The following is a 27,939-nucleotide window of genomic DNA, read 5'->3' as shown; positions in this document are numbered from 1 at the left end:
TTCAGTTAACAAGGTTGTTCATAGATAAGTCACACACTAATACAGAGATAATTATGCAAATCTTATTTGGATTATCAATGTAGTAAATAAAGATGGCTCCATTGCTAATATTCCATTCAGTATAGAAAAGTGTAGCATCTTTGTAGCAGGTGAATAATTGATTCAGTGACTCTGACAGGCAGAACCACAGGCATCATGACGTGTTACTGATTTACCTCATGTAACAACATGCATGATACACGGAGCCTTGAATAAACACACCAGAGAAAGCTGATTTTGTCAGTTTAATGTATAATTCATGTTAATTAATAACTGATTTATTACGTCAAAGCACCGACTGATAAGGCACTGACTGATAAGGCTACCCAAGTTTTTGGGACCTGAAGCTTTGAGCTGTGCTTGCTAAAGGAACCAGAATAACGTTAGCACCCATTACATTCACAAAGACGATGGGCAGAGTGCATTCCACCGTTACCTGTCTAACATGAATATGTGAGGGATGAGCACTTACATACAGGGCCTGTGTAGGAGGGGGAGCGCTTACTTTCACAAAGGCATTCTTTGCTTTACCTGCAGGCAAAACATGAGACATTGTCTCACCAACAGTGGTAAAAATACTTATTTCAAAGGAAAGCCGTAGGAAACAGACAATAAATACAGCATGTTGTATTGTAGTCACTTGTCACTTAGATTACACTGGGTCCATCTCCATTCTTTACCTGCACACATCTGGTTGTTCAGACAACTGCAGCTGCCCTCGCTGTACACATAGAGTTTCTGTGGCCAAACTGGTATTCTTGTCTGGCTGTTTTTCCACACTCGCACCTCTGTCCTGTTTGTTTCACAGCTGCAAGGCCAAGACCAAGTCATACAGCTCACAAGTCTTTACATGAGAGATGCATTTTAACCTCATGTCCAGTAATTGTCTGTAGTGTACAGGTTTTTATCTGGCATCATGGTTTCAGGGATACTGTATGAAATGCAATCAAGCTATAGTCACACACACACCACTTAGAGATGCCAGGCTGAGGTACAAAAATAACTGTACGCAAAGTGACAACAAGATGCTCTGTGTGATTATTGACATTTCTTGGTGAAATTCACATGTTGTGTTCCAGTAAACATAAATCAGACAATGATAAAAGACATTTTTTGAAATTGATATATCTTTAATCTCTTTCTTGAAGTGCACAAGTATCTGCTGCAAAATTGATTCATTGAACATAAGCTGAAGGGGAAAGGTGGAAGTGGTAGAAAACGATGAATTCTATGAGACAGTCCCCATTAAGGATGAGAGAGACAGCAGCATATAGACGGGTAGTCGGAAAACAAACAGACATTTTTAATGGAGCAGAAAACAGACTGGTGTTCTGTCTACTTCTCCACAGTCTTCATGATCGGACTCCTCTTCTTGATCACATGCTCCATGTCGGCGTGTTCAGATGTGTCCAGTTTGATCTTGTACTTGGCCAGGATCTTCATGATGGGCCTGATCTTTATCCACCACTGTGTCTTAGGGATGCGGTGCCTGCAACAGACAGACAGAAGAGCGATCAACAACAGTCTTGGGAGGATGTATTTCCATATATTAGCAGCTGGTGCAGCACGACGTCAGCTTGCTTCATGCATACAAAACACACATTACCCTTGTTTGTTTGTAGCATATATCATATGGAAAAGATGTGAGACTTACTCAAAATCGGTCTCTTCTTTCAGGTCAGCAAGAGGCTGGAAGGTGAGCGCCCTCTTCCTCATGCCCAGCACACAGGCAGAGTCTGGTGTGTTAGCGAAGATACGACCTACAGGGAGTGAAACAGCTCAGGTAACACTCCATAAGCTCACTAGTATCCACCACCAAGAAACAGAGTGTCACCAATGCCATATAGTATTAGAAATGATCAAAATCTGTGTGAGCAGCTAAAACACTTTTGGTTTTAAGTTGGGTTTTCTAAAATGCTCACACTGTAAAATATGTCTGTGTCATTTCAGTCATCCAGGTAGTAAGATGTCCAAAAATAGAACTTAAGAATAGGACTTAAAATGAAGAGTTAAAATTCAAGTTCCAACTCCTCATTTTAAGTCCAGTGGATTTTGCTTCTATATTTTTTTGACATCTCACACTGTAAAGCTCCACATACCATGTCTATAGCACTCCTTCAGTTTCTCAGTCAGCCACAGGACAGACTTGGCTCCCATCTTTGTGCCAAAGTTTCTGTCAAAAGGTGTTGGTGTGCCACCCTGTAGGTGACAGAGGACAGACAGTTGTGTGAGCGACCTATCATATTGTGATATAGAGCAGATTGTAACTTGTATGTTATGGTCCATATCCACTGTTGGACACATTAACCGACCTGCTGCATGTGTCCGAGAACATTCTTACGGCAGTCGAAGATGCCTTTGCCCTCCTCTGAATACAGGTTGAAGATGAAGTCAGTGGTGTAGTTGGCATTGCAGTTCTCATTCCTATCCGAGAATGAACAGAGAGAGATTATAATACTACTCCTACTGCTACTACTGCTATTACTGCAATAAATATTAATGCTAATACTGCTGATAATAAAATGGAACAATACAAACAATTGAACATTGAGCTGTAATATAGGGAAGACTTGCATTGATGGCTCCATCCGTTCAGCAGAATGTAAATAACACAAGTCCATGTAACAGGAATATTATCACATTACAATACATATACATAAAAAATAAACACTATAGCTTGAAAGTCCCCTAAAGAATTCAGTGCCCACAGTAACATTAATGCTGGCACATTCAGCGACATTCATTAACCATATTGGATTCCTAGAAAACAAATCAACTTCTAAAGGACTATGATCTACCTGTGAAAGGTTATAAAAATGCATCTGGCTTCCATTGGAGAGGTCTGTAATGAGGGTGTAATGACTGCATTTGAACACTATACCTCAATTCATGTTGATTCATGAATCTTCTGGGTGATAGCTGAGCAAAACCTACCTGAGAATCAACCCTCTCTTCACTGTTGTCTTCATCTTCTCCACAAGATGTTCCACGTTCGCCTGTAAACCAATAAAGTCCACTGCTCATTAGGAGTTCATCACTATTCGATGCGTAAGGACTCTGTAAATTGGAGAACTAAGGATCCTGATCCTGCTTCCACGACCATCATCTCACCTCCAGGTCTCTAATGCTGAATTTTTCTTCATAGATGTAGGCGGCGTCGGCCCCAGCAGCCATACCGGCCATGGTGGCCAAGTAGCCGCAGTATCCACCCATAGTCTCAATGATGAACACGCGGCGCTTGGTCCCTGCTGCAGACTGCTTGATTCTGTCACAGGTCTGCAGCAGAACAGAGAAGAGAGGTGTTTACGTCCTCTGTGTGTGTGTGTGTGTGTGTGTGTGTGTGTGTGTGTGTGTGTGTGTGTGCGTGATGTTGGTACTGACAGAGGTGATGGTGTTGAGGGCAGTGTCAGCACCGACACTGAAGTCAGAGCCAGGGACGTTGTTGGACACAGTGGCGGGGATGACCACCATGGGAATGCACAGCTCCTCGTATTTCTCCCTGGCCTGAACCAGCTCCAGACCGCCCACATAAGCCTGCAGCAGAAGACGGATTTGTTTGTGTGTTTGGAAAAGAGGGCAATGAAGGTCAGGCTTGAGACCATGAAATCTCAGTGGAGAGATCAGTCATTATTTGCATGAATTCTGGCTTTAGAGGAGATAGATCCTACCTCAAATCCACCAATGATCACCAAAGCATGGATGTTGTGTCTGGCAATATTCAGGCTGATTTCCTCCATCAGTTTACCTGGAAGAGTTCTTTAGGCAAAAGAACAAAAGACAGACAACACTGTGAAATACATTTTAGAGTTCCTTTGTAATCAAGCTGTCATATCATTGGAAATAAGAGCAACAACCAGTGTTTTACCTCTTGGTGCCCAACATTGACCCTCCCTTTCCAGTCCAGCCACTCACTTCAGTCCAGGTGATGGGCTCAATCTGAGGAAGAGAAAATGACTGAGCATGATACAAATACTAAAACTTGCACTACTACTGGTGCTAATACTAATACGAATACTAATACTAATACTAATACTAATACCAGCAGCACCACAACTGCTACCACTATTAGTAATACTAGTAATACCAACATATTTTGCAGTTATCATAAAATTATGTATCATCATTCATGTTGATTTCAGTATTAAAATATTGTTATGTCAAAACAAAACTGTCGCTACCTTACATCTAAGGTGCATGAACTAGAAAAAGGTATAAAGGAACAAATTCAGCTGCTCTTGGAGGCCGATGTTTTAAAAACCCATCTTTATTGCTACATAAAAACCAACGTGTTTCTGCAGAAATCCTTTATCCGAGTTACATGACATCTTAAATACCTTTCCAAAATTGCCACTTCTCTGGAAAGGTCATGTAACCCTGATGAAGGCTTTCTGTGAAAACACATTGGTTTTTATGTTCCAATAAAAATGGGTTTTTAGAACATCCATCGGCGTCCCAGAGTAGCTGAATTTGTTCTTGTTTCTGTAGGCTGTTGTGGACCAGGAGGTCTGAAGTGAGTAGGGGAAGGTACACTCACCTGTCCGTGAGCCAGACCGTCAAAGCCGTCGTGGACAGCCAACATATTGTGGCCCTGGATGATGCCCATCCTGACTGCCGAGCGGACAGCAGCGTTCATACCGGCACAGGGAGCACCGATGTTCATAATGGCCACATTGATGTTGCTCTAGCGGGGAGAGAGAGAGATGTATGAGAGTTAGCTGTCACGGAAAAAGCCATTTCATTCAGTTCATGTTGTCAGTTTTTCATTTGTCATCCACTTTGTCATGAAGGATAATCTTCACTCATGCTAAGAGAATGCCAACCTGTCATGATTTAATAAATGACTGGTCCTCACCTTAACATCTGGGGGGTTGATGTGGGCCAGCAACTTGTATGTGTTCCAGTTGTTCTCAAAACTCCTGCACATCACAAATAAGGCAACGTGTTTGTGTTTTTTTCTGAGCTACATTGTTAATCATTCATGGTGCAATTGCTATTAAACATCACTACATTTAAAAGGAAAATATTCTTACTTTCCCCTGAGCTTGATAGCATCCTCAAATCTGCCCTCAGACATGGCAGCAGTCACATCCTTGGTCTATAAAGAGAGTGATAGGGAGTGTGAGCGAGAGAAAGATAGAGAGATCTCCTACCACAGTGTCAGTGCATATCCTCTAAAGCAAGTAGAGCAGAATTCAACCCCTAATAAACTATGTCAAACTTTGGGTTAGTGACCAGTGTGAAAGATGGTGACTCACCACTTGCACACACTCCATGAGCGGCAGTCTGATCGCCTGGTTCCCAGACAGGCTGACCACACAGGCAGGAGTGTCTGGAGTGGCCTCTAGCAGCGCCATCACAGCCTCCACACCCATCCTGCTGCCCTGGACGACACACACACACACACACACACACACACACACACACACACACAGACACCACATAGTCAGATCATCAGGTGTGTGTGTGTGTGTGTGTGTGCAAGGAGAGGCAGAGACAAAGCAGTATACTTTCATTGAATATTTTGTGATTTAGTGAGAAACTTACCAGGATTCTGTCGAAGGCGGAGGGCGTGCCGCCTCTCTGCACGTGTCCAAGAACAGTGGTGCGAGTGTCGAAGCCCAGCCTGTCAGTCACCAGCTACAGACAGAGAAATCAATCTGTTGGTATGCCATATTGTCTCTGCTACTTGGAATATTATTTTACCCTACTGACATCAGGAGGAGGGGCTTGCCTTCTTGATCTGGTCAGACGTAATTAGTTTGCCATCTCTGGACACGGCGCCCTCAGCCACAATGATCACATTCAGACGAGAACCCCTGGCCCTTTGCTAAAAAAAAAAACATTTAAAAAAGTTAGAATAAATAAGAGTTCATGTATTGATTCTGAATGATATGTGGGATATTTATGTGTGAAGAGGCAGGTGGGCAGGAGTCTTGATCAGTGAATTGAGACGTACATCTGCCAGCCTCCTGCACAAGTGCTCCTCCCATCCCTCATCTGGGGGCATCTCTGGGATGAACACCCAGTCTGCACCACAGGACAGGGCGGTCACCAGGGCCAGGTACCTGCAGCAGGACACACACACACACTCAGGGTACGTATACTCACATATATACGATGTACCAGTGTCTGTACGTAATTCAGGCATGGGTATGCATAATTATACACAGGTTAATCAGAAACCTTGCCAGTGAATGTGTAAAACGTGTCTCATCTATAAAGTATTAAATTAACATATACAGGATTAAATATCAACACAGAGCAAACGCACTAGATCAGGCGAGAGCAAACACCCATCCAAATAAATGGAGATTTGTATGATACAGATTTATATTCTATTGTAGACCAGTGACATCAGACACTGACACACAGGCACACACACAGAAACACACACACAAGTACTGACCCACAGTGTCTGCCCATCACTTCCAGGATGAATGTCCTCTGGTGGCTGTGGATGAACAGAAAGCATATCATACAGATCAGGAAGGAGGGAACTGTAGTGAATATGTAGCAAGAAGCTGCCATATTCTATATATATATATGAAGCTGAAGAACCCAAAACATCAGTCTAACTATGTTGATGTTGTATTGTGGTGACTGACCTCTGTGCGGTTGTGGTGATGGCGTCCACCACCTCAATGATGCGGTGCAGGGCGGAGTCAGTGCCAATGGTCATGTCGGTGCCACAGAAGTCATTGTCAATGGAGCCGACCATGCCGACGATGTTCAGGTGTGAAGATCTCTTAGCTTCATCATCAGTAATCTTACCTGGAGGAAAAAGAAAGAGTCAGAGAGAGTCAGACACTTTATTAGTAATCACAACAAATATATTCTCAGTAAATTCACAAGATTTTCATGATTCCCTCCATCTTATCTATCTATCTATCTATCTATCTATCTATCTATCTATCTTTATTATGGACTGGAACAGAAGCTCTGTGGGAAGAGAGCACAGATTGCCTGCACTTGTGGATTTTAACAGATACAGCCAAGGAGATAAGGTCAAAGTATCAATCAAGAACTTCAGAGATTTCACTCAGGACTCATTACTCTTACGGTCACTCCGTCTGTCTCTTACCAGCTCTGACCAAGTCAACCAGCAAGCTGCTCCACTCAGTCCTGAACTGGTTGGCGCCAGTCAGACTGCCATCGCCTCCAATCACACACAGGTTGGTGATGCCAAGCTTCACAAGGTTGCAGGCTGCCTGCATACGGCCCTCTCTGTTTCGGAAGTCCTTGCAGCGGGCACTGCCAATGACAGTGCCGCCCTGGCATGGAAAAAAGGAGATGTTGTTTTTAAACCAGCTTTGGAGGAGGAGGAGGAGGAGGAGGAGGAGGAGGAGGAGGAGGAGGAGGAGAAGGAGGAGGAGGAGGAGGAGGAGGAGAAGGAGGAGAAGGAGGAGAAGGAGGAGGAGGAGGAGGAGGAGGAGGAGGAGGAGGAGAAGGAGGAGGAGGAGGAACATATCAATGCCATGAACACTGCCATTTAACCCCACAGTGTTTTCTACAACAGATATCCAATATTCTCTCTATATTCTCTGCATCATCAAGTGTGATTGCATCATGCTGTGAGTGGACAGGGTAGAAACTCTTCCCCATGGCACCTGTCCATCTCAAAGCTCAGTTTCACACACTTCACAACACTTAGCTTGTATTACCTTCTCCACCGCCCGCTGTGTTTATTTAGACAACAGTGATGATAGCTATAAATGTGAATCACAAGCTCTGAAAGTTTATGCATGCCCCTCAGGGTTAGCTGCCGTCAGCCACAGAGCAGAGTCAGCCATTAAATATAGGACTCATCTCTCCATATCAGTTTCTCATGTGATTAGACCTTGTGAAACCTGGAGTAAGCCAAGAACAAGAGGTGTTGGAACTGTGAAGCTTTAAAGACACACGTAAACACCACATGGATGTGTCAAGGACACTAAAGCAGGACATTTGGCTTTTGTGTGGATCGAAACCTGTAACCTTTCACTTAGTGGAAGACCTTTTTAACCCCTAGGCCACCCCGCCATCCCTAAATGCCACTGTTATTTCTGGTGATGTCATTAGATATTCGTCTGAGGTATGACATATAGGATGTGTGTATCTGTGGTTCTGTGTGTGTGTGTGTGTGTGTGTGTGTGTGTGTGTGTGTGTGTGTGTGTCCGAGGCTACACACTCACCAGCTGAAGCATCATGGACACACTCTCCCAAGTGGCGAGGCGAATGTTGTCTCCTCCATCCACCAGTCCCTGGTAGCCCTGCAGCACACGTCAACATACACAAGGGTTTGACTGATATGGACTTTTGAAAGGCCCAAACAAATATTATTGGACTGAAGCTGCTGAAGCTGATACATTGCACCAAGTTTGACCATTTTTGACCAAGTATTCATTGTTTCCCCCAGAATTGTATTGTTTGCAAGGTGGAAAAGCTTCTGAAACAGAGACTGTGAGACACTAAAACTCTCCACTGAAACCTCTTATAATTATACTATTATATTACTATATATACTACTGGTATATATATAATAATAATAATGACAAAAGGCCAGTATCAGCCTGATATATTGGTGTAACCCTGCCATACACCAACTTGCCAACTTGTATCAACATTGCAATGCAGTGAAAAAATCATCAATCATTTTTTATCATGAATATACTCATGTCACAGAGGCAGAAGTATCACTCTAATAAATTTATTTGCAGTAGGATATGTCAACATACTGTAGTTTGCATTGTAGCCCATGTGATCTACTGTACCTCATGAACAAAGTAGACTTTGGCTCCGGTGTAGAGACCAACTCTGACTGTGGCTCTCACAGCCGCGTTCATACCTGGCACACACAAACAGCAGATTGCAAGACATGATCTGTGATGAAGTCTAATTTACACACGCTACAACAAGAGATGAGTGTCAGAGCCTAAGTGTTGCATTAACAAGACAGTAGTATCCTACTCGTCAAATATCAGCCAGATACGTGAGACATTATAGAGCCATGTAACCTTTTAGTGACTTGATCGGTACATTAGTATCTGATTAGACAAAAATAGCCATAGGGAAAGGACAGAACTAATGTCACAGCATGTCTGTGTACCATCTCGCCCCTGGAAGTTCAGTACAGTAAAGGCCATGGCATGCAGCAGCTCTTGTTTCACCGGGCAGCAGCTGTGGATCCATTCCAGAAAAAGGTCACTGCCACTAAAATTAGCCCCAAAGATGAGAAATAGCGGGACGCACGAGAGGAACGAGGGGTAAATACGCAAATGTTGGGGTCACATTAAGAATAATCTGGCAATGATTCTACTGGACAAAGATAAAACAGATTGCTATGAGACACTATCCAGCGGAACTTCAATCAAAGCTGTTGGAATAAGTTTCTACTGCAGCTATTGCTTGTTTAACAAAGGAAAACATGGTCTATATGTATGGCATCTTAAAGAACTGTCAGATTAAAGGTGATTTGTAAAGTTAATATTAAAAAGCTGCCAAGAAATTCAACCCAACTATGAAGGTTTATGAGCTTTATCATTTGTCAAGACATTTAAAACTCTGCTGGAAGCTAAATCAAAATATTTCTAATATTTTGTGCGTCTTTTGGTAGTGTTGTGACTCCAAGAAGCCATCTTACTTTTATCACCCCGACTTCAAGCAGTATCCAAACATCCATCAGACTCTGACCTTCAAATATGGCGCACTGGTATCTTGGAAAAATGTTCCTTGACCTTTCTGTGTTTTGGCTCTTGTACTTTACTTGAACTGTCATCCAGGCTGGGATACTTTATTGATCCCCATAAAGAGATCCTGGAACTGGCAGGGAGTGCTCAGACACTTTAGCAGGACAGATGCTGAACAACGGGGCATGAACCTTGATGCTCCTGTTAAAGGACGGTCTCTCAAGCCACTAGGCCAACCTGCCACCCATCTGTAGCTGTGATACACCTTGAATTCATGCTATCAAGGCTGTTGAGACCTCCCTATACTCCCTATATTTTGCATCAATTCAATGTAAAGCTATGATCTTCACAGCTGAGCCAGACTAACATTACTGCTACCTCCTCTGACTGTCCTCATCATGCAATCCTCCGCTTACCTTGGGCATCTCCTCCTGATGTCAGCACAGCAATGGAGCGACCGACCCCCATCTTGGTGGGGTCCATGTTGGACATGTTTCCAGGGGAACCAGACATACTGGTGGCACAGCAAAGGGAAAAGAAAAAGGAGAAGGAACGGAGTGCTGCTCCTCTTCCCTCACTCTCTGCTTCTCAGGGGGGCGACGGGTGAAGGCACAGGCTTTAAAGGCTGCTGTTTCTAATCCTGCCCTGAGCCCCGAGCCCCCACCCCCGACACACACAACTGAACTAAATATACATCAGTCACTGTAACCACCTGCAGCGGACAGTTACAAAACGGAAAATACAAACAATGTACACAGCAGAAATGTCTTGCAGAGTGTAAGGAAATTTATTTAAGCTTAAAACTGCCTTAGAAAGCTGTGACACTTTACTGGCTTATGCACACTTGAATACGTTTCCTTACTTTCTGCATTACAAGTGGTTTCCCTACTCCCATTATTTTGCCTTTTTTGCTGTTTTCCATCTTTTTACCTTCTACTCAGCAGAAATGTGACATGTTGAACAATTTAAACATGAACCGTTTAAATGCATTTCAAATTAATTATTTTCACACTATATATTGAGCATTAAAATAATGGAAGGCAAATGGTCACTTTTTGGTTGACTTTTATACACAAGAAGCCATTTCTACACAAGAAGCCCACAGTGAGCCCACATACACAGCAGCTACAATGCATTGGTGCCGGAAATTAAGAGTGAAAAATCCTGACTAAAGTGTCCTTTAGGGTCGAGCTGATTCAGCAACAGCAGGATATATTTCAGATGTACGGATCACAGCTGTAGCACTACCACTTCTCTCTAAACCGGATACAGTGTCACATGCGTTAACACGATGCTCATGCATGCCCCTTGTTACATGTTGTTTCCAGAAAAAGGCTTGAACTCTAGGTTTGCCCCAAGGACAATTTGGGGAATGCAAGACAATATGGCAGATCTTGTGTCATCCATTAATTAGCGTCTTTTCCAGATACTGATCAGAGCAGAGCAGTCATGATAGCTACAGTAGACAGCATTAACATTCCAGGAAAAATAACACTTGTGCCTTGAGCTCTGATCCAAGACTGCTGGAAAATGAAATGATGAACAAGTCCATTCATGGAATCACGTCACTGCTAACATGAAACTCAAGTCTGCTCTGCAGTTCTCCGGTTGCTGTTGGTAGTCCAATGTGAATGTGACTGTAGCGATGCCAGCTAAATCAAAATCATACCCCTCTTGACAGTAACATGTATAAATTTATTATAAACACTGTACATAAAAACATGAATATGTTCAATCCAAACAACAATACTCTAGTGTTGAAACATAATGTATGTCTGAGAAAACAATACTGCCAGTTATCCTAATCAATATTTATAGCTATAATATTGATCAAGTCCAGAAACATTTACATGTCATGTCAGTGAGCCAACTGCTAATAGGCTAAGCAATATTGACAATCCTCAATGACTTTATTGATAAAACCATTCACACATTTAGTTTTTGATTCCTATCATAAACTATCATTGTTTCTCATGGGGATGCACCTACATTATAGGCAAGTCATTTTCTATTTTGTCTTTCCTAAATGAGCAAACATGAATGGTCTGCAGTAGAAAAGATGCATTATTCAACAGGCTACGCCATTTTTTGATAAAGTATCTGCTGACGCTGATAACCATTTACAAGACAAAGGGGTTGAAGTATTTGTAAAAATAATACTGGCAGTATTCTTTAGGGACTTCAGAAAGCTGGCAACAACAGTGTTTGACAAATATCAGCTCCAGAAAAGAGACTCTCTCATCAGTAAACTAGAGAGAAGAAACTTCTGTAGTGCAAAAGTCATCTCTCCTGCCGTGGAGAGGCGCAGGGGGAGGGGGGGCCGGAGGAGGGATCGTAGACAATTGGCACAAACCTCTGGAAAACAAAAGGAACAAGACAATATATATATTTTTATGAGGTTGTGTGTCGATATACAGTATATATTTAAAAAGGTGCTATGCACAGTTTTTTAAACATTAATATATCATTGTCACGTTAATTGTGATACCTTGGTATAATTACTTAAACTAAACCATAGTCGAGATGATTGGTGGCCTCTATCTCACACTAGTGGTATTGTTAGTGCTAGTGTTTCTCAAAACTAAGACCACATTTCCCATAAATCCCGTTGTCTCTTGTACCAAAGAGTAACAAAAGCTTTAGCTCCGTTTGTACTGGAAAAACAGTGGCCCTCCTCCTGCTTTGTGCTGTAAATCCAGCAGATTTCCCACGAAATCGGACCCGGTGGCACACATTGTAAAATGAAATGTAGAGGCTGGAAATCTTCTCAGCGACGGTCTCCTTTGTTTTACACATAGCAGCTTTAAACATCCTACACATCCAGACTGTCAGTGCCGTACTCACAGTGGACTCCTGGAAGTGCAGCATGGAGGCCAGAGGGTTTCCACAGCGGGGCCGGGGGGGCAGGAATCCGGGGGCATCAGGGGCGGAGACTGAGGTGTAGGTGGCCACTTCCTCGTCCATGCGCAGTTCCTCCAGAGGGGGCAGGCGCCTGCGCAGCAACGCCACCGCAGGGCTCCGAGCGTAACTCTTCTGCACAACGAGGTCTGTAATGCAAAAGTTCACACTCGTAGCAGGTGTCACAGCTGCAATCCAGGAAAACATTCATGAAATATACACTACCAGTCAAAAGTTTTTAAACACCTGATTAAATGCATTATGTTTTTCATTCTCTTAAAGCCATTTTGATATAAAGGCTTATGCTTAAATGCTTGAAATTTGTTTCTTAGACAAATATAAATAGTGAAGTTGATCCCTATGTATGAATTTCTTTCCAAAGCCTTTGCCTTTCCATCAAGGTAAAGGGTGGCAACTTTAAAGAATCTAAAATATAAGATAGTTTTGATTTGTTTAACACTTTTTTGTTCACTGCATAATTCCATTTGTGTCATTTCGTAGTTCTGATGTCTTTTCTATTATTCTAAAATGTGAAAAATAGTAAAAATAAAGAAAAATGTGGTGCACCCGTAACATATATAAGCTAGATCAATAGTAAATAAAAAATCAATAGTAACGGGAATGTGAGATTTCAGTGGTACCTCTGGGCAAACTCAGAACAGACGGGTTGATCTGCCAGGTTGGGTCGGACACAGATGGCGTCTCTTCATGGACTGGTGGCACCGTTGATGAAATCGTGCCTTGTTGCTCCTGCTTCTCAAAGCGTGGGCCTCTGAGCAGCTTTTTGCCTGTCGACAAAAAAATGACTGATTCTCTGAGCGGCGCTTGGAAGAACGGCTGCCCTCTCTCACTCCTCTGCTCCTGCTCTTTCTTCTCGTCCTCGCCTCCGTGGGTCGCGCCGATCTCTCCCTTTTGTTCACGGTGGGATTCAGTCTAGAAGAGGAAACAAAGCGACATACAGCAATGTTATAATATCCAAGTAAGTAATATAACAAAGTCCGTTAGATATGGTTCACTGTACTGAGAAGTTATAGAAAGTTTGGAGTGGATATCTTACAGTTGAGGCTCGGACTGGGAGCTGCTCTGCTTCTGTCCCAGGGTCTCTGTCTGTCACATTCGTACTCTGCTCATCCTCTTCATCATCAAATAACCTCTGGGCAATCTCCTGCCAACAAACACGGAAGAAAAAAAGAAATTCACACCCAAAATGTCATATGGATTGTGGTTCTGTGTGGCTCAGTGGGTTCAATTCTCCCTGGATCAACCCTGGCTAAAAATATATGCACTGATGGTAGCGGAAGATGGTTTGAATGAAAGTTTCCACCAAACGGCATATGTTATACCATATGTTCTGGACTACATTTTATTGTGATTACTCCATATTACAAGGGCGCTCCCCAAAAGGTGTAGAGAGTCTTCACCACCAACCTGTAAAAATTCCAATCAGCCATTCAACGGATGACTTCAATATGAGTATCATGAGCATCAAAAACCTTGGGGAAGGCCCTGATTACAATGAGCGGATTTAATATGAAAAGCATCCCCGTTCCCCGGTTCTCACCTCCTTGTGCGGCTGCAGGTCGGTGTTGCAGCCCTGGGGGCCCCTCAGCCTGGGAGAGCCGGCGTAGGGCGTCCGGTGCGCCGACAGAAGCCTCTTCTGAAAACAGCAGTGTCATGAGAAGGAGAAGTGACTGTGACTGTCGGAGATATAGCGTTCTAAACATAGACGGGACTTGGACATACATGTATACTGGCCATGGCGGACATGGGCTGATGCCTGGTGTTGGGGACTCTCTGGGGCGTCCATTTCATCACCGGAGTCTCTTTGAGTGCCTTTGCTGAGGATAAAAACGGCCACGTCAACATCAGGGTAAGAGGACAGAGAGATAGCAATGCATTAGGTCTCATGAGATAACAGGAACCACGGTACGGTATCTTACCCACTGGTCCTCCTGCCGTCTCCGTGCGACTTTTTGTAAGAGGCACTCTCTGGGCCTGAGAAGTGAAGCATCAGAGTAAATTAAACGCTCCCATTGTGTTTATAAAAGCACGGTGGTGAGAGACAGAAAATGCAACCACAGGAAAGAAGAGAAAGGAGTAAAATCAGTCTCTACTTACTGTGTAGATTGAGGTGCCTCTGCCTGATGGACAGACTGAGTTCCGGGGTGTGGCACCCAAAGGCCCTCCAGCCTTCACCCCCTCATTCTGGATGATGCTTCGCAGTGCAGCAGCGTCTGGGGAGAACTGCACCAACTTTGTTAGTCCTATAAGAAAAGCACACAGCGCAAATACTCAGTCCCCATGCACAGTTCAGTTCATTTACATTGAGTTGTTTAAATAACTTTATGCAATGCAGTAATATTGACATGTACCACAACACACCAAGACATTGCATAGCATTCTGTGACTGATTTGACACTAATGACATTATAATGTGATGATTATGCTTTACTATATTGCACAAGGGAAATCAAAGTAATCAGTAAAAAGGATAAAGATAAGGCAATCAGTAAAAAGGAAAAGAGAAACTGCTGTTAACAAAGCAATAGCATTAGTGCCCAAGAAAGGCTGTTCTCCATATCTTTCAATGGTCATATTTGCATTGAAAGATATCTGTTTTGGGGTTCCTGAGGTCCCTTGTTTTTGACTTCTGTTTACAGTACTTCATTTCTCAGCTTTGGAGTTTTCTGTTTTATCTTTCTGACTAGTTGGCATAATAAAATGTTTGTTAAGCACACATTTTCTGTTTATAATTCAAAGTCCTCTATCTCTGACTCTATTTCAGCATGTACCTTCATGTTACTGAGAGGGTTTGGTGGCACAGAATCGAATAAAAGGTTACTTTTTACACTACACTTATTGCGTAGCATTTGCAAAGGTTAGCAGAAGTTATGACATTACTAATTTCACTCAAACTTTATGATGAGGTTTAACAGCAACTTTTATATAAACTGTGATTACAAATGTTGAAGCACGCAATCTTATGCTCACCTGTAGTGGGTCCAGCCTTTTGTCGACTCTTCATGACAGACACTCGCTGGGGCTGCAAAGAACAGAATATCCAATAAATACACAGATGGTTATTGGAAACAAACTCAAGATCTACAGAATAATTATCACTACACTGAGAAACAATACAATTACAATTCAAACAAAAACAAACATTCAAAAACAAACCTCTTGATGTCAGTCAATCAGTGTGTGGTAAAACTGTAAAGACCCTAAAAGTCTTGCTAGATGAGTTCAGTTAGAGACTGTTGTTACCAAACCAACTCACCAGGTAGTTATAAGGTTTAGTGGACTGTGGAGTTGCAGATCCCAGGCCCATGGCACTCACTCCCTCATTCTGGAGGATACTAAGCAAAGCCGCATGGTCAGACTGGAAGGCCTCCCCTTTGCCTGAAAGACATGAGACCTCAGCCTTAGAAACAGTGTTGACTTATCTTACGGAAACTTCTTTTTCAACATCACATGGAAAAAGAACACTGTAGTCTCACAACAAAAAGCTAAATAAGAGAATAGCCAAAGCAGGAAAAATCATAGCAATTCTAGCTATCTAGTAATGAATTACTATTGCCTTGCTGTAAAGACAAGAAAACACTTTACTTACCAGTTGAACCTTTTGACAAATTAACATGGGAGGTAGCCTGCACAGTCTGGCTAGCATGACAGGTGTTGGATGGATCATTGAGACTGAGCAGGTCCATGTTATCCAAACAGGCCTCTGCACTACGAGCATGCTGTGCCAAGGAAGCGACACTATTCTGATGCATAGCAACATTATTTGGAATGGATGATAGAGGATTAGACAAAGTGGCTGAGCTGGTAAATGCAGTGGAGGGCCCAGGCTGTCCTGACACAGGTAATGTCTTGTCTGTAGCCTTAGCTATCCTGTTTGGAACATGAGACGCATCGCTGGAAGGCCGATTTCCTCGAGACTCCTCTGTTCCTTGGCTTGAATCCCCATTGCTGTGCGACAAGGCAGCTGGATGGTTAGACGGTTTTGCATTTGTGTTTTTTGTTTTTGGATGGGCAGTGCATAAAATCTTTTCAAGTTGCATAGCATGAGTGCCAGTCCTTGATAGAGGAACTGTTGGGGGCTTCTGATTTTGAGTTGCCATTCTTGCACTCTTGGGCTGAGACAGGTTGAAAGGTACAGGCTTGGTGCATGGCTTTTTCTTCTTAGCTTTCCCCTACAGGAAAATGAGAAAGTGTAAAGGACATAAGAATAATAATGTGATTAAAATGAAACAAATTAATTTAAGTGACTGTTTAAGGAGGGGAAGAAGGCACTTACAGCCAGGGGTTTCTCTTCCCACCTCCTGTGGGATTGAGTGAAGTCCGAGGGAGTCTGAAGATGAAGGGACTTTGCAAGCACTGGAAGCCTGCTTATACCTGGTCGTACGGGAGCCTTCTGCCCAGTCTGTGAGCTTCCTGGGTCCTGGTTCTCAACACCCCGTTTGGAAAGGTGAGGCGCAGACATGTGTTTAGAGGGTGTCTGCTCTACTGGTATTTTGTTATGTTCATTCTTCATTCTGTGTAGAGAGAACCAGTCACTTGCAAAGTACCAACAGCAGTAAAGTGAAAAGACATAACTTCATGCGCTGCCCTCCTGTACAATCGTCTTACTACCTCATATGGTGACTGTGGATTTTGTTCTGACTTTGCTGACGAAGTACTGGAGAGGAATCCATAATGATGCCAAGGGGAGGTGAAGGTCTGAAGTACAAGCTGAGGGAAAAATAAGTAGAAAAACTGTGAATAACAACATCCAAGTAAGAGACCAAACATGAAACATTACCTAACAGCAGACTGGGTACAAAGACAGACAAAATACAGAAACGCATGCACCACACACCAGCAAAAGCACTAACATCAGCCTACAATTTGTTCCAACAATTTAACAATTGCTCTAACATGTTAACAACACAGCTAGGAAGCACGAGCTATAAAGGCCACATCCACACTAATACGTTTTCAGACAACTAAAGCAACCAAGTCAGCAAAGCTACTGCAGCCAGACGCTAGCATCCATGGCACGTTAAACGTTGCAAAACAAAACGACAAATAAATAATTGTAGCTATCCTCAGCACCGTACAAACTCACGCGTTGGCTAGCCAAAAAATAACGAGAGGCAGTTTTAACCAGAGCAAGTTAGGGCTAAATGTAATACTTTTGTTCACGTTAGTACGTCAGACATGAACGTAGAACCGCAAAAAAGGTGCTTTTTTTCTCGTTACATACTTTCAAAATACAAAAGGAGTATCTTAGTTCCTTCCGTGCATCCAAGAAAGGTTTTCTGATACAGTTAATTCCAAATGTTGGACGATTTGTGCTGATTTAAAGGTCCCTTGTTGTGTTCTTTCTATCTTTCATACCACAGAACGCTGTCAACTTCCTGGACTCGCAGCGGTTTGTAAAAAGCGCGCCTTTCCATTGGTCGAAATGGGAAACGGTGCCAACCAATTACTGTGGTGCTTTGGTCATCGTATTATTTTTGCCCAATGAGATACGGGTTAGCATAAACAGCTCCATGGTAACGACGCGAAAGTTGTTTTACCACGTGATTCTTTGGATTTTTGCCGCGGGTTCCCCCTCTCCCCTTGGAACAAATGGAGAAGTTCAGGGAAAAACTGTTTGGCAATGTTTCTGACCACCAGTGTTTTTCAAATAGATAATTATACTAAAATACTTTTTACCCCTTACACTGTCTTGTTGATATTCCTATAGGGTGTCATGGTGAATCTGTGGTGCTGAATAGTTTTTATTTATTTTTATTTTTTTATCCTCAAGGTATTACTATAGGGTTTTCTGTGGTATAGTTTTGACCTATAGAATCTGCATGGTCTTTTAAAGTTTTTTATTTTATTTTCAAGTCCTTCTAAAATCTACCATTAAGTTTCTTTAGGGTCTGTATACAGCCTGTAGTAAAGAGCACATACTTTCTGCTGTGTGTAGCCTACACATCTAGATCTAGACACTTGATAATGTAGGCCATTTCTTGGTTAAGGAAGATTACTGCTGATGTGGTTCTAGTTAAAGACAATTAAGAATAATTAATTAACAACACAATAGATTGACCCCCATCTCAAAAAAGTCTGGAGCCGCCCCAGTTTTCTGAAAGTCTTTCCATTTTTTATTTATTTATTTTTTAAAGATTTGATTGAATGCAGAATGGTGTATTGCAGACTAGAAGCTAAGTGATGATAGTGGGGAGAGAAAACATGATCAGCCATGCACTACACTTGCACTACACTTGAGCTGTTGAAAGAGATCAGTGGTGGAAAGAGCACTAGAATTTCCTACTCAAATAGAAGTACTGTTACTCTGCTGACATTTTACGTAAGTACTGATGTAAAAATCAACTTAAGTAAAAGTAAAAAAGTAGCTCATTTAAAATGTACTGAGAGTAAAACTAACTGAGTTAACTTTTAGAAAAGAGAACATGTGATCTTTCCCATGCAATTCTAAAAGGATGAGAGTTCAAACTAGATTCAAAGTAAAGCCAGATTACTGATCATGTGAATGGCTCCACTGTCCAGTTTCTGATGCTTATGGAGAACCACAAAATTTAATTTAAAAATACTTAAAAGTACAGGATAAGTATTCAAAAAAGCCAGTCAATTACAGTAACGTGAGTAAATGTATTAGTTACTTCCACCCTTGCACACCAGCAGATGTCGCTGGCAGCAGGCTGGTAAAGCTCCAGTTCCCCCTGACAGCAGCACACAGTGTGGGTGTCCGCCTGTCACACAAGGCCCCGTGTCAACAGCAGAGGGAAGGAGAAAAAACTGTGAGAGGTGAAACCCAGAGAGTAATGCTGCTGCAGACATGGAGCTGCGCGCAGAGCTACTGAAGTCCATCTGGTACGGGTTCACCGCCCTGGACCTGGAGAAGAGTGGGAAGGTGTCCAAGTCCCAGCTCAAGGTGAGTGGAGGGTCTTCTGCCTGGGATTAGATTTTTTGGATCCATTTCTTTGGGATTTATTTATGACTTTTTTAAATTCTGCTGCCTCATTTCCGACCTCATTTCTGACCCCATCATGTGGGCTGGGTCTGAGGAAGATGGGGTGAAACTGTTTAAAGTGGAGATTTAGTTATTTATTATTATACTTCATTTTGTTCATCAGGAAATAACGCAGTACATGATGTAACGTATCACCTTATCTATATTTCCTGTGTGAAACAAACCTTTAATATCACATGGCTCTCTAACGAGGAACATGCTGGTAGTTTATTTCCTATGTTGGGTAAAATGCTCTCACTACTGAAAGAGGACACAATATGCACCTCTGTCTGGCAGGAGTACGAGCGGGAGAGTAACAGTTTGTTCTCAGTCTGCATATGAATGCGAGCCCTCATCTCCAAGTTGTGCCTAGGCTGGGCCGCGATGTGCCAGCCTGTAGTGCAATCAGTGCTCTGGCACTGGACCTGAGCGGAGAACAGCCTGCTGAATGGAGTATGTTCACAACACGAGGCCATGTCAATCAAAAGATCATTGTTACAGTGAGAGCCTGCACACAGTAGAAACATGCTGCTGATTGTTGTCTCTCTCTGGTTTGCTCGCCACTGGGCTTCAATGACGCCACTGTATTTTGTTGTTCTCATCATTATGTCACTTGATGTTGGTGTGTGGATCAGACTCCGGTCCGGCCTCCTCCACGTTCCAGCGAAGACTCATGACTGGGTTTATCCCCCTCATGCACGCAGGCTGTGTGTGGTCTTAGTTGGCCCCTGACTCCATGTTCTCAGACACACACGCTCCTAAGCAAGCTGTTTTCATGCAACGGCCCTCAAAGCTGTCAGATGTTTCAGAGCACAGGAGACAGAGGCAGGATGTGGTTATGGCTCAACACACGAAGACTGGTTGTCTGATAAACTGCATCAGATAACTCAACATGGTGCAGGTTCTCAGTTTCAAAATTGACACAAAAAACCCTGCTTTTACTGGATAAAGCTTTGACAGACTAGTAGGTGTTAGACTAGGCTACAACACACTGATTACAAAGTTTTGTTACATAGTTTGTTGACATTTGAAACCACATAAAATCATATTTTTCACAGTTTGAATTTTGTTTCTTGAAATAGTGGACAGTTTCTTGGAAAACATATATTGCTGACTCCAGCCACACCAGCTGTGGTTAGCTATATTTTGCAGACAGTATGTGCAATTAAAAAGCATGCCAAGACAAGTATTAAATGACAGCAATTCAACCTTTATGTTTCAGTTCCCTAAAGAAGAAGATTAACAGTATTTCTCAATTTGTACATTTTCTGACACATTGATTTAGCTCTGTATGTCCCTGCTGCAGTGTTTATTCCCCCCATTTTTAAATATTCTTGTCCCGTACCTTTACTTTATTGTATTTTACAGGTACTGTCCCATAACCTGTGCACAGTCTTGTGCATCCCACATGACCCAGTGGCTTTAGAGGAGCACTTCAGGGATGATGATGATGGACCGGTCTCCAGCCAGGGCTACATGCCCTACCTCACCAAATACATCCTGGATAAGGTGACAAACACAAACACATCTATATGCTCTGTGTTTGTTTAAATTGTAAGAGTTTTTTCAGTGTCTAACACAGCGCTATATCATGCCTTAAGGTTGAAGAGGGCTGCTTTAAGAAGGAAAATGTTGATGAGCTCTGTTGGACTCTCACGGCAAAGAAAAACTACCGGCCAGACAAGAGCAGCACGACCATTCTGCCAGAGAAAGATGCTTTTCGTCTTTGGTGCCTTTTCAACTTTCTGTCTGAGGACAAATACCCGTTGGTTATGGTACCTGATGAGGTGGGTTCATCACTACATTCAGGGTTGTAACAGGATTATGGGAATCTAATTACAAAAACATCTGTGATCCATTACTGTTACTGTCAAAACACAGGTCAGATTACTGGTACTTGTCTGGTTCTAAAAAAATATTTGTTGGATTACTTGTAATTCAAGACATGTTTGGAGGGGAAACACATTTTTTCTGAGATTATGAATACTAAAATAATTTTACACATCTTGAAATTATGGTTGATACTGGTTGCATGTGATGCTAATGATGCTAATTTCACTACTTTTACTGCATTTTCTATGTTTTTTTTTCAGGGCAAATTATTGGATTATGTTGGATTATATTAGTGATTACAATTTTAAGATTGTAGTCTATAACCTAAAGCTGGTTGGAGCACTTACAACTACACACAACACTGATTATGTTATAGCCTGAGACACTGTTTCTTGCCGTTACACTCTTTTCATGCAGCAGCAGTGTGGGCTTGTTTCTTGCTTGCAGCATGATTTCTGGTTTCCTGTAGTGTGTTTTTCACAACCTCTGCCAATGGTAAACCCTAACTTTAAAGGGCAGAGTAACTTTTATGCTGCGTAAAAAATCAGAATCCAATTTTATTTTTGGTATGTGGGTTAGGGTTAGGGTTAGGGTACACATTAACCATTGTACAGTATAATGCAGAAAAAGGGGAAAAAATAGAAGTGTTTTCTAAATCAACGGCAACTGTTTCCCCTTGCCTTCCAAACCATCTTTATTTCTGTACTCAAGACTTTCGGTTCCCTTTTCTGTTCAGGTGGAGTACCTACTCAAGAAAATGTGCATGGCTATGAGTATTGAATTCAACGTTGTCGAATTAGAGGACTTCATCTCCCAAGATGCAGTGCAGAAGAGTGGATTCACCGTTTGGGCTTTTCTGGAGATGATGAACTCCGGGAAGATAACCAGAGGAATTGATAAGGGCATAATCAGCATGGCTGTAGAGGAAGTATACAGGGAAATAGTTGGTGATGTCCTCAAGGAGGTAGGAGTCAAAATCTGCCACCAGTCGTCTGTCTTGGCCCTAACTGTCCCTGCTTTGTGTCAGTGACAGTGTGTATTGGTGGGGTGTGTGCAGGGTTATCTGTGGAAGAAGGGCCAGCTGAGGAGAAACTGGAAGGAACGCTGGTTTACCTTAAGACCAAGCAACCTGGCCTACTACGCCGGGGAGGACCGCAAGGACTGTCTAGGCAACATAATCTTGGATGGGAACTGCTGTGTGGAGGTAAGCAGACCAAAGTAGAGTTACAGGGTTGATGTAGATGATCATCTTGCTCTTACTTGTCAAAGGTAAACACTGTAAACACCGGCAAGAACTACTTTCCCAAGCTGTTGCTTTTAATAAGAATGTCTTCCTTGTCAGTTTGTCTAGAGAGATAAAATCTCAGTGTAGGGAGTAAAATAAATCTTTAAAGTCATTACATATATAAAAAGTATGCAATTACATAACAGATGGAACTGAAGGTTACCATGTTTCACATTCACAAATCAGTTTTCAGATTTTTAGACAAATCTCACTGAGCTCTAGTGAACTGAACTCCAGATTAGTCAAGGAAATTATCGCTCATGAGTGACCCATTTTGAAAGTGAAGCCTAGCTGCAGTAGAGTGATGGTTATAAGCTTGCTCTTGACCTAAACATTGAGTCAATTACTAGCCCAAAATCTGGTCAAGTTACTTTTTCAGCAGGAGCACTACAGTTTGAACGATTTGTCACTTCAAAGAAAAAGAAGCAATCATGTCTTAAATCATGCTTTATTATAGGAAGTAGAGGATGATCAAATATTGTTTGGTCATTCAAAATGGATCAAAAACTTCCTATTACCAGTGAGTCCCCATACTTTTCTTTCTCGCCACTGTATGATATTAATAATAAATGATTTTAAAAAATACTGAAAAAATATTAATATTGATATGAAATAAAGCAGGAGTGCATGATGTAGATACTGAAAAATCTTTTTTGGTCAAATGAGTGTATTCTTTGTTGGACAGGCGCTGCCAGACCGCGATGGGAAGAGGTGCATGTTCTGTCTGAAAACCCTCTCTAAGACTTATGAGATGAGCGCCTCAGACACAAAGCAGAGGCAGGAGTGGACTACAGGTCAGAGGGGTCTCCCAGTCGCCCATAATCAATCGCACACTGAACACATTTACTGATATTGATCATCGATACTTCACATATCTCAGATTCTCCACATCATAACCCCTCTTCCCACAGCCATTCAAACAGCTATCAGGCTGTATGTGGAAGGGAAAACGTCCCTTCACAAAGATTTGAAGCTGAAGCGGCGCGAGCAGCGGGAGCAGCGGGAGAAGAGGCGGCAGGCCAAGGAGGAGGAGCTGCAGAGGCTCCGGGCGCTGCAGGAGGAGCGGGAGCGTAAGCTGGCGGAGCTGGAGCTGCTGAAGGAGGCGCAGCGGCAGGCTCAGGCCCTGCTGGAGCAGGACGAGCAGAGGAGGCGCCAGCAGCACGAGCAGCTCCAGCGGGCCCTGGAGGTCCAGCTTCGGGAGGCTGAGGAGGTGAGGCGAGGAGAGGAGAGGAGGAGGGAGGAGAAGAGAGTTTGAAGCCTTGTGGGAAGACAGGGCTGAACGTGACGGAGAGAGGTGGAAAGATGTGAGGGAGTCAGGGAGGTGAATGTTGATGGGAAAGGTGGGGAGGAAGCGAAGAAAGGGAGGGGGATAAAGAGAAAAGTGATTGAAAGATGGACTTAGGGTAGGGAAAGGTGAAGGAGGTGAGGAGGTGAGAAGGCGAAGAAAGGGAGAAAAGTGATTGAAAGGTAGACTTAGGGTAGGGAAAGGTGAAGGAGGTGAGGAGGCGAAGAAAGGGAGAAGAGTGATTGAAAGATGGACTTAGGGTAGGGAAAGGTGAAGGAGGTGAGGAGGCGAAGAAAGGGAGAAGAGTGATTGAAAGATGGACTTAGGGTAGGGAAAGGTGAAGGAGGTGAGGAGGTGAGGAGGCGAAGAAAGGGAGAAAAGCGATTGAAAGATGGACTTTCGGATAGGGAAAGGTGAAAGAGGTGAGGAGGTGAGGAGGTGAGGAGGCGAGGAAAGGGAGAAAAGCGATTGAAAGATGGACTTTCGGATAGGGAAAGGTGAAAGAGGTGAGGAGGTGAGGAGGTGAGGAGGCGAAGAAAGGGAGAAAAGCGATTGAAAGATGGACTTTCGGATAGGGAAAGGTGAAGTGCAAATAGATGGAACACAGGTGTAATCCCATACATGTATCTACTGATAAGAAGGGTGGAAATGACGCAGCATATGTTTACACACTGTAGATTTGAGGCAGGTTAATAGACGTTCCATTGCTTCCTATTATGTGACTCCAGGCACGGGTCAGCATGCAGGCAGAGATGGCTCTGAAGGAGGAGGAGGCGGAGAGGCAGAGGAAGAGGATCCAGGAGCTGGAGGAGATGCAGAAGCGCCTGGAGGAGGCTCTACAGCAGGAGATCAAAGCCAGGCGGGACGAGGAGGCCTTCCGCTACGCTCAGGCAGGGTAAGGGTGTTACAAGTAACCGCTCTCTCCGCTAACACACACACACACACACACCCATACACACATGTGCATGCTTTCACAGTACGATAAAAAGCGATTTGTTTGAATGCATAGCCTGCAAACACTGTTCCATTAACTGTGTCTTGGGAGGTGTTTTCTGTGCAGACAGCAGATGTTATTAGAGTGACTGTGAAGCTAATCTTCTGCTGTTGAAAGCAGGTCATGTTGCGTTATGTTCCTGAGGAAGTAGAGCTGCTAACAGAGGAAGTTGTCAAGAGCTGTGATCAGTCATATCTTTTGCCTTTGTTTTTGTGTGCTTTCTAAACCGTTGCAAGTAACGTTTTCTGATGAAATGATCTCACAAATCTACAAACACCCTGCATCAGGCCCTGTGGATCTAAGCTCAGCCACACTCTGAGACACTGTGTTTCATTTTATTATCTGGCCATCTTAAACAACAAGACATCAATCATAAATCCATAAATTACAATGATATCAGTCTTTTAGGAAGTAATATTTCCACGCTCTCTGCTCCAGGTTGCTGGCTGAGGAGGAGGAGAAGATGAAGGCCCTGATGTCCCTGCAGGAGGAGCAGGAGGAGTACATCCTGAAGACCCAGAGGGAGAAGCAGGAGCTGAGGCAGGAGATGGAGAATAAGTCCCGGGCGCTGGACGAGGCGCAGAGGCAGCTGGAGGAGGTCCGCGCCAACCGCCACCGAGTGGACCAGGACGTGGTGGTAAGAAACACATCATTTTTTTTACAAAATTGTATTTAACTAAAAACTAGGTATTGGTATCATTATGTTGTAGGATGAAGTTTGTTGGGGGTCCAGTATGATGATGAATTTTGCTAAGTGTGTCTTATTGAGCCAATAGTATTAGTTGCTCTTTTGGCTTCAATTGGATGGTGTACAGCTACTGAACTGTTGTTATTTAATCAATGAATATTTGTAATATGAGGATAACATTACTATTAGAGTCTTGTGCTATTTCTGTTCTGCTGATCTGGCCATAATGGAGCCAGCAGTGCGACTTCCCTTTATTTTAGCTGTTAATGTTTTTCTTTTCTTTTATATCATAGCACTTTGTAATGTTGTTAAGAAAATTGCCATGTAAATATAGTCCTTATTCTTATTCTTATTCTTATTCTGGGTATTAGTATTAGTATTAGTATTAGTATTAATAGGGTTATGGTTAGGGTTATTAGTTGGTGTAGTAGTATTGCTTGTAGAGAACAGGAGTTTCACTGAACTACTCTTCTTCTCTGACAGGCCGCCCAGAGGAAACTTCGCCAAGCAAGCACCAACGTCAAACACTGGAATGTACAGATGAACAGACTGATGCGTCCGATCGGACCAGGTGGTACGTGTCCCATCTGCATGACAAGGCCATGCATTATGTGATAACTGTGTATTGTAGCAAATTTAATGTATTCAGTTCATTCAGTTTGCCCCTTCCATCCAGTATGTAATTCCAATAGAGGTAGTAGGCCTACAAGCTCCTTTGACAGCTGTCTGATGAAATTAATTTCACTACTGTATGTAGATGGCAAAGAAGTCACTTTATTTTATGTGATAACAGGTGAGTATGATATAATGATCAGTCAACAGTGTTGGATTTTAATTATTATCACCTCAAAGGATAAAATGTCCAAACATTATGTCAGTGAAAGTAATTCTGCTGTTTCCTTTGTGTAGGATATCTCACTTGTGTCTTAAGTAATGTAATGTAGGTCACTGAACCTGACACTTGTTCCTGTGGTTTGGTTGGCATTTCACGTTGCACCAAGCAAGTGTCACACTGTGTATTTTCCCCAGATTATAGTGTTCTTAAAATGTTCTGAAGTCTGTCTGTTTCTGACTGGGCAGAGAAAGGCTAGTTGTATTTCATTCCATGTTTTGTAAACTTCATGAAATTGGATTCTTTTGGCACCAGTGAATTTCTACTCTATTTTAGCAAACGCATCATCTTACAGACTTTTATCTGAGCGGTTTTGTTTCCATTGTCTTTGTCTGATGCTTCCAGAGAAAAGACCGTCCCTGGGAAGCTCGTTCTCCTCTTTCCAGATCCCAACACAGAGAGACCCTGGGCTGCGTCTCAGAATGAAATCAGAGGAGCGGGACGAGGAGAGCAAAGAAAACGTCGACAACAGTGCTGGGTGTGAGTTAGAGAAACGCCACTCCCATGCCTCTAATGGAGACATGGACATCCCCTAATCAACCAGAGAGACTGTGTAGCGTCACTTACGGTCACTCCATGAGCTATTTTGATGGGAAGGGTGTCAGACAAATATGTAATGTGTGAACAATATGACAGGAAATGAGATCTACATTTAAAACTGAATTTACTACCATTTCTATTAAATGTTGTATTTACTGACCTCATCTCACAGACAGTAACAATTTAAAAATATTTTTAAATGAGAAACTGCATTTACAGTATTTTAACTAATGCTTTCACTGCAGCCTGTGTGAGGTGGCTCTGGTCACAAACAATACCTCAGTGTGAAGGAAACAAGCCGTGAGCATGATATTTCATCTTGCACATGCAAAGTCATTTGTCGTTTTAAGCCCATTACATAGATAAAGGAAGCTCAATTGTTTAGTTCTGTAATATAGATGGGTAAAAATATTCAATTTTTGTATTTTGTTTTCCTTTTCTTGCAAATGGCTTAACTTTTTGAAGCAAAAAGTTGATTTGGTGGTAGAATATAGCACGGTTTCATCCTAAGAGCATCTCCCCAGATAAACAGGAAAAAGAGAGAAAGAAACAGATACAGAGAAAAGTCTCTGTACTTCCTGTTTCCACTGTCAGTTAACATGCTTGTAAATACAAGAGTGCATGCCTTAACCACAGATTTCTGTCTGTACCCTAACTGCGCAAAATTTAAATGTGCAACATGTAATTGAATTGAATTGTAACCCTGGCTTTTTATTAAAATATCAAGTGATACATTACATAGGATACTTGCCTCTGTTCAGATATATAACAAATGTGACATTTTAATAATAAAACAGATGAAATGATGGAACAA

At 42.6% G+C, this 27,939-nt stretch overlaps 3 protein-coding genes and 1 long non-coding RNA gene across 5 annotated transcripts; 1 reads left to right on the top strand and 3 right to left on the bottom strand.

Annotated features, from left to right (window-relative positions):
* Positions 1 to 1,172: 1,172 nt before the first annotated feature.
* On the bottom strand, positions 1,173 to 10,281 carry pfkma (phosphofructokinase, muscle a). The gene is made up of 22 exons (XM_071919915.2): positions 10,121 to 10,281; positions 8,790 to 8,863; positions 8,211 to 8,288; positions 7,121 to 7,310; positions 6,645 to 6,810; positions 6,446 to 6,490; positions 5,996 to 6,104; positions 5,771 to 5,866; positions 5,584 to 5,676; positions 5,295 to 5,420; positions 5,070 to 5,134; positions 4,892 to 4,955; positions 4,574 to 4,720; positions 3,905 to 3,975; positions 3,708 to 3,795; positions 3,421 to 3,573; positions 3,151 to 3,315; positions 2,974 to 3,035; positions 2,352 to 2,463; positions 2,139 to 2,238; positions 1,694 to 1,799; positions 1,173 to 1,528 (listed from the first exon to the last, which is right to left on the bottom strand). The coding sequence occupies exons 1-22, from the start codon at positions 10,215 to 10,217 to the stop codon at positions 1,375 to 1,377; spliced, it is 2,361 nt and encodes a 786-aa protein (XP_071776016.1). The 5' UTR covers positions 10,218 to 10,281; the 3' UTR covers positions 1,173 to 1,374.
* Positions 10,282 to 11,420: 1,139 nt separating this feature from the next.
* troap (trophinin associated protein) lies at positions 11,421 to 15,993 on the bottom strand. The gene is made up of 10 exons (XM_071919924.2): positions 15,880 to 15,993; positions 15,594 to 15,645; positions 14,721 to 14,866; positions 14,543 to 14,597; positions 14,346 to 14,440; positions 14,164 to 14,259; positions 13,660 to 13,767; positions 13,244 to 13,535; positions 12,549 to 12,751; positions 11,421 to 12,059 (listed from the first exon to the last, which is right to left on the bottom strand). Exons 1-10 carry the CDS (start codon positions 15,928 to 15,930, stop codon positions 11,985 to 11,987), a joined length of 1,173 nt encoding a protein of 390 aa, XP_071776025.2. The 5' UTR covers positions 15,931 to 15,993; the 3' UTR covers positions 11,421 to 11,984.
* Positions 15,994 to 16,284: 291 nt separating this feature from the next.
* Positions 16,285 to 17,971, bottom strand: LOC139927687 (uncharacterized). The gene is made up of 4 exons (XR_011785354.2): positions 17,848 to 17,971; positions 17,235 to 17,333; positions 16,900 to 17,137; positions 16,285 to 16,795 (listed from the first exon to the last, which is right to left on the bottom strand). It is a non-coding gene; the product is annotated as an uncharacterized LOC139927687 (long non-coding RNA).
* A 1,403-nt stretch (positions 17,972 to 19,374) lies between these two features.
* Positions 19,375 to 27,393, top strand: LOC139927651 (differentially expressed in FDCP 6 homolog). Of its 2 annotated transcripts, XM_071919860.2 has the most exons (12): positions 19,375 to 19,530; positions 20,977 to 21,117; positions 21,210 to 21,395; positions 22,178 to 22,405; positions 22,499 to 22,645; positions 23,184 to 23,246; positions 23,412 to 23,520; positions 23,638 to 23,936; positions 24,740 to 24,906; positions 25,444 to 25,642; positions 26,177 to 26,267; positions 26,931 to 27,393. In XM_071919860.2, the coding sequence occupies exons 1-12, from the start codon at positions 19,435 to 19,437 to the stop codon at positions 27,119 to 27,121; spliced, it is 1,917 nt and encodes a 638-aa protein (XP_071775961.1). In that variant the 5' UTR covers positions 19,375 to 19,434; the 3' UTR covers positions 27,122 to 27,393. The 2 variants fall into 2 exon arrangements, with proteins under 2 accessions (XP_071775961.1, XP_071775964.1); XM_071919863.2 differs by lacking the exon at positions 23,184 to 23,246 and having other exon boundaries at positions 19,376 to 19,530.
* Positions 27,394 to 27,939: the final 546 nt, after the last annotated feature.

This window comes from Centroberyx gerrardi, chromosome 14, assembly GCF_048128805.1.
Source record: "Centroberyx gerrardi isolate f3 chromosome 14, fCenGer3.hap1.cur.20231027, whole genome shotgun sequence".
Lineage (NCBI taxonomy): Eukaryota > Metazoa > Chordata > Actinopteri > Beryciformes > Berycidae > Centroberyx > Centroberyx gerrardi.
The sequence above is the reverse complement of the archived record's forward strand: the minus strand, read 5'-3'. Positions and strand labels throughout refer to the sequence as shown.

Bases quoted from the DNA above. Each gene is read 5' to 3' on its own strand.
- pfkma (XM_071919915.2), bottom strand. From the start codon at position 10,217: ATGTCTGGTTCCCCTGGAAACATGTCCAACATGGACCCCACCAAGATG. The intron at 6,105-6,445 runs GTCAGTACTTGT...GTCCTGCTGCAG, and splicing joins GTGATGGGCAGACACTGTGG to GTACCTGGCCCTGGTGACCG. The intron at 3,976-4,573 runs GTGAGTGTACCT...TCTCTTCCTCAG, and splicing joins ACGGTCTGGCTCACGGACAG to ATTGAGCCCATCACCTGGAC.
- troap (XM_071919924.2), bottom strand. From the start codon at position 15,930: ATGGGCCTGGGATCTGCAACTCCACAGTCCACTAAACCTTATAACTAC. The intron at 14,598-14,720 runs GTAAGTAGAGAC...TTCACTTCTCAG, and splicing joins GAGGCACCTCAATCTACACA to GCCCAGAGAGTGCCTCTTAC. The intron at 12,752-13,243 runs GTACCACTGAAA...TTTGCATTACAG, and splicing joins TGTTCTGAGTTTGCCCAGAG to ACCTCGTTGTGCAGAAGAGT.
- LOC139927651 (XM_071919860.2), top strand. From the start codon at position 19,435: ATGGAGCTGCGCGCAGAGCTACTGAAGTCCATCTGGTACGGGTTCACC. The intron at 25,643-26,176 runs GTAAGAAACACA...CTTCTCTGACAG, and splicing joins GAGTGGACCAGGACGTGGTG to GCCGCCCAGAGGAAACTTCG. The intron at 26,268-26,930 runs GTACGTGTCCCA...TGATGCTTCCAG, and splicing joins GCGTCCGATCGGACCAGGTG to AGAAAAGACCGTCCCTGGGA.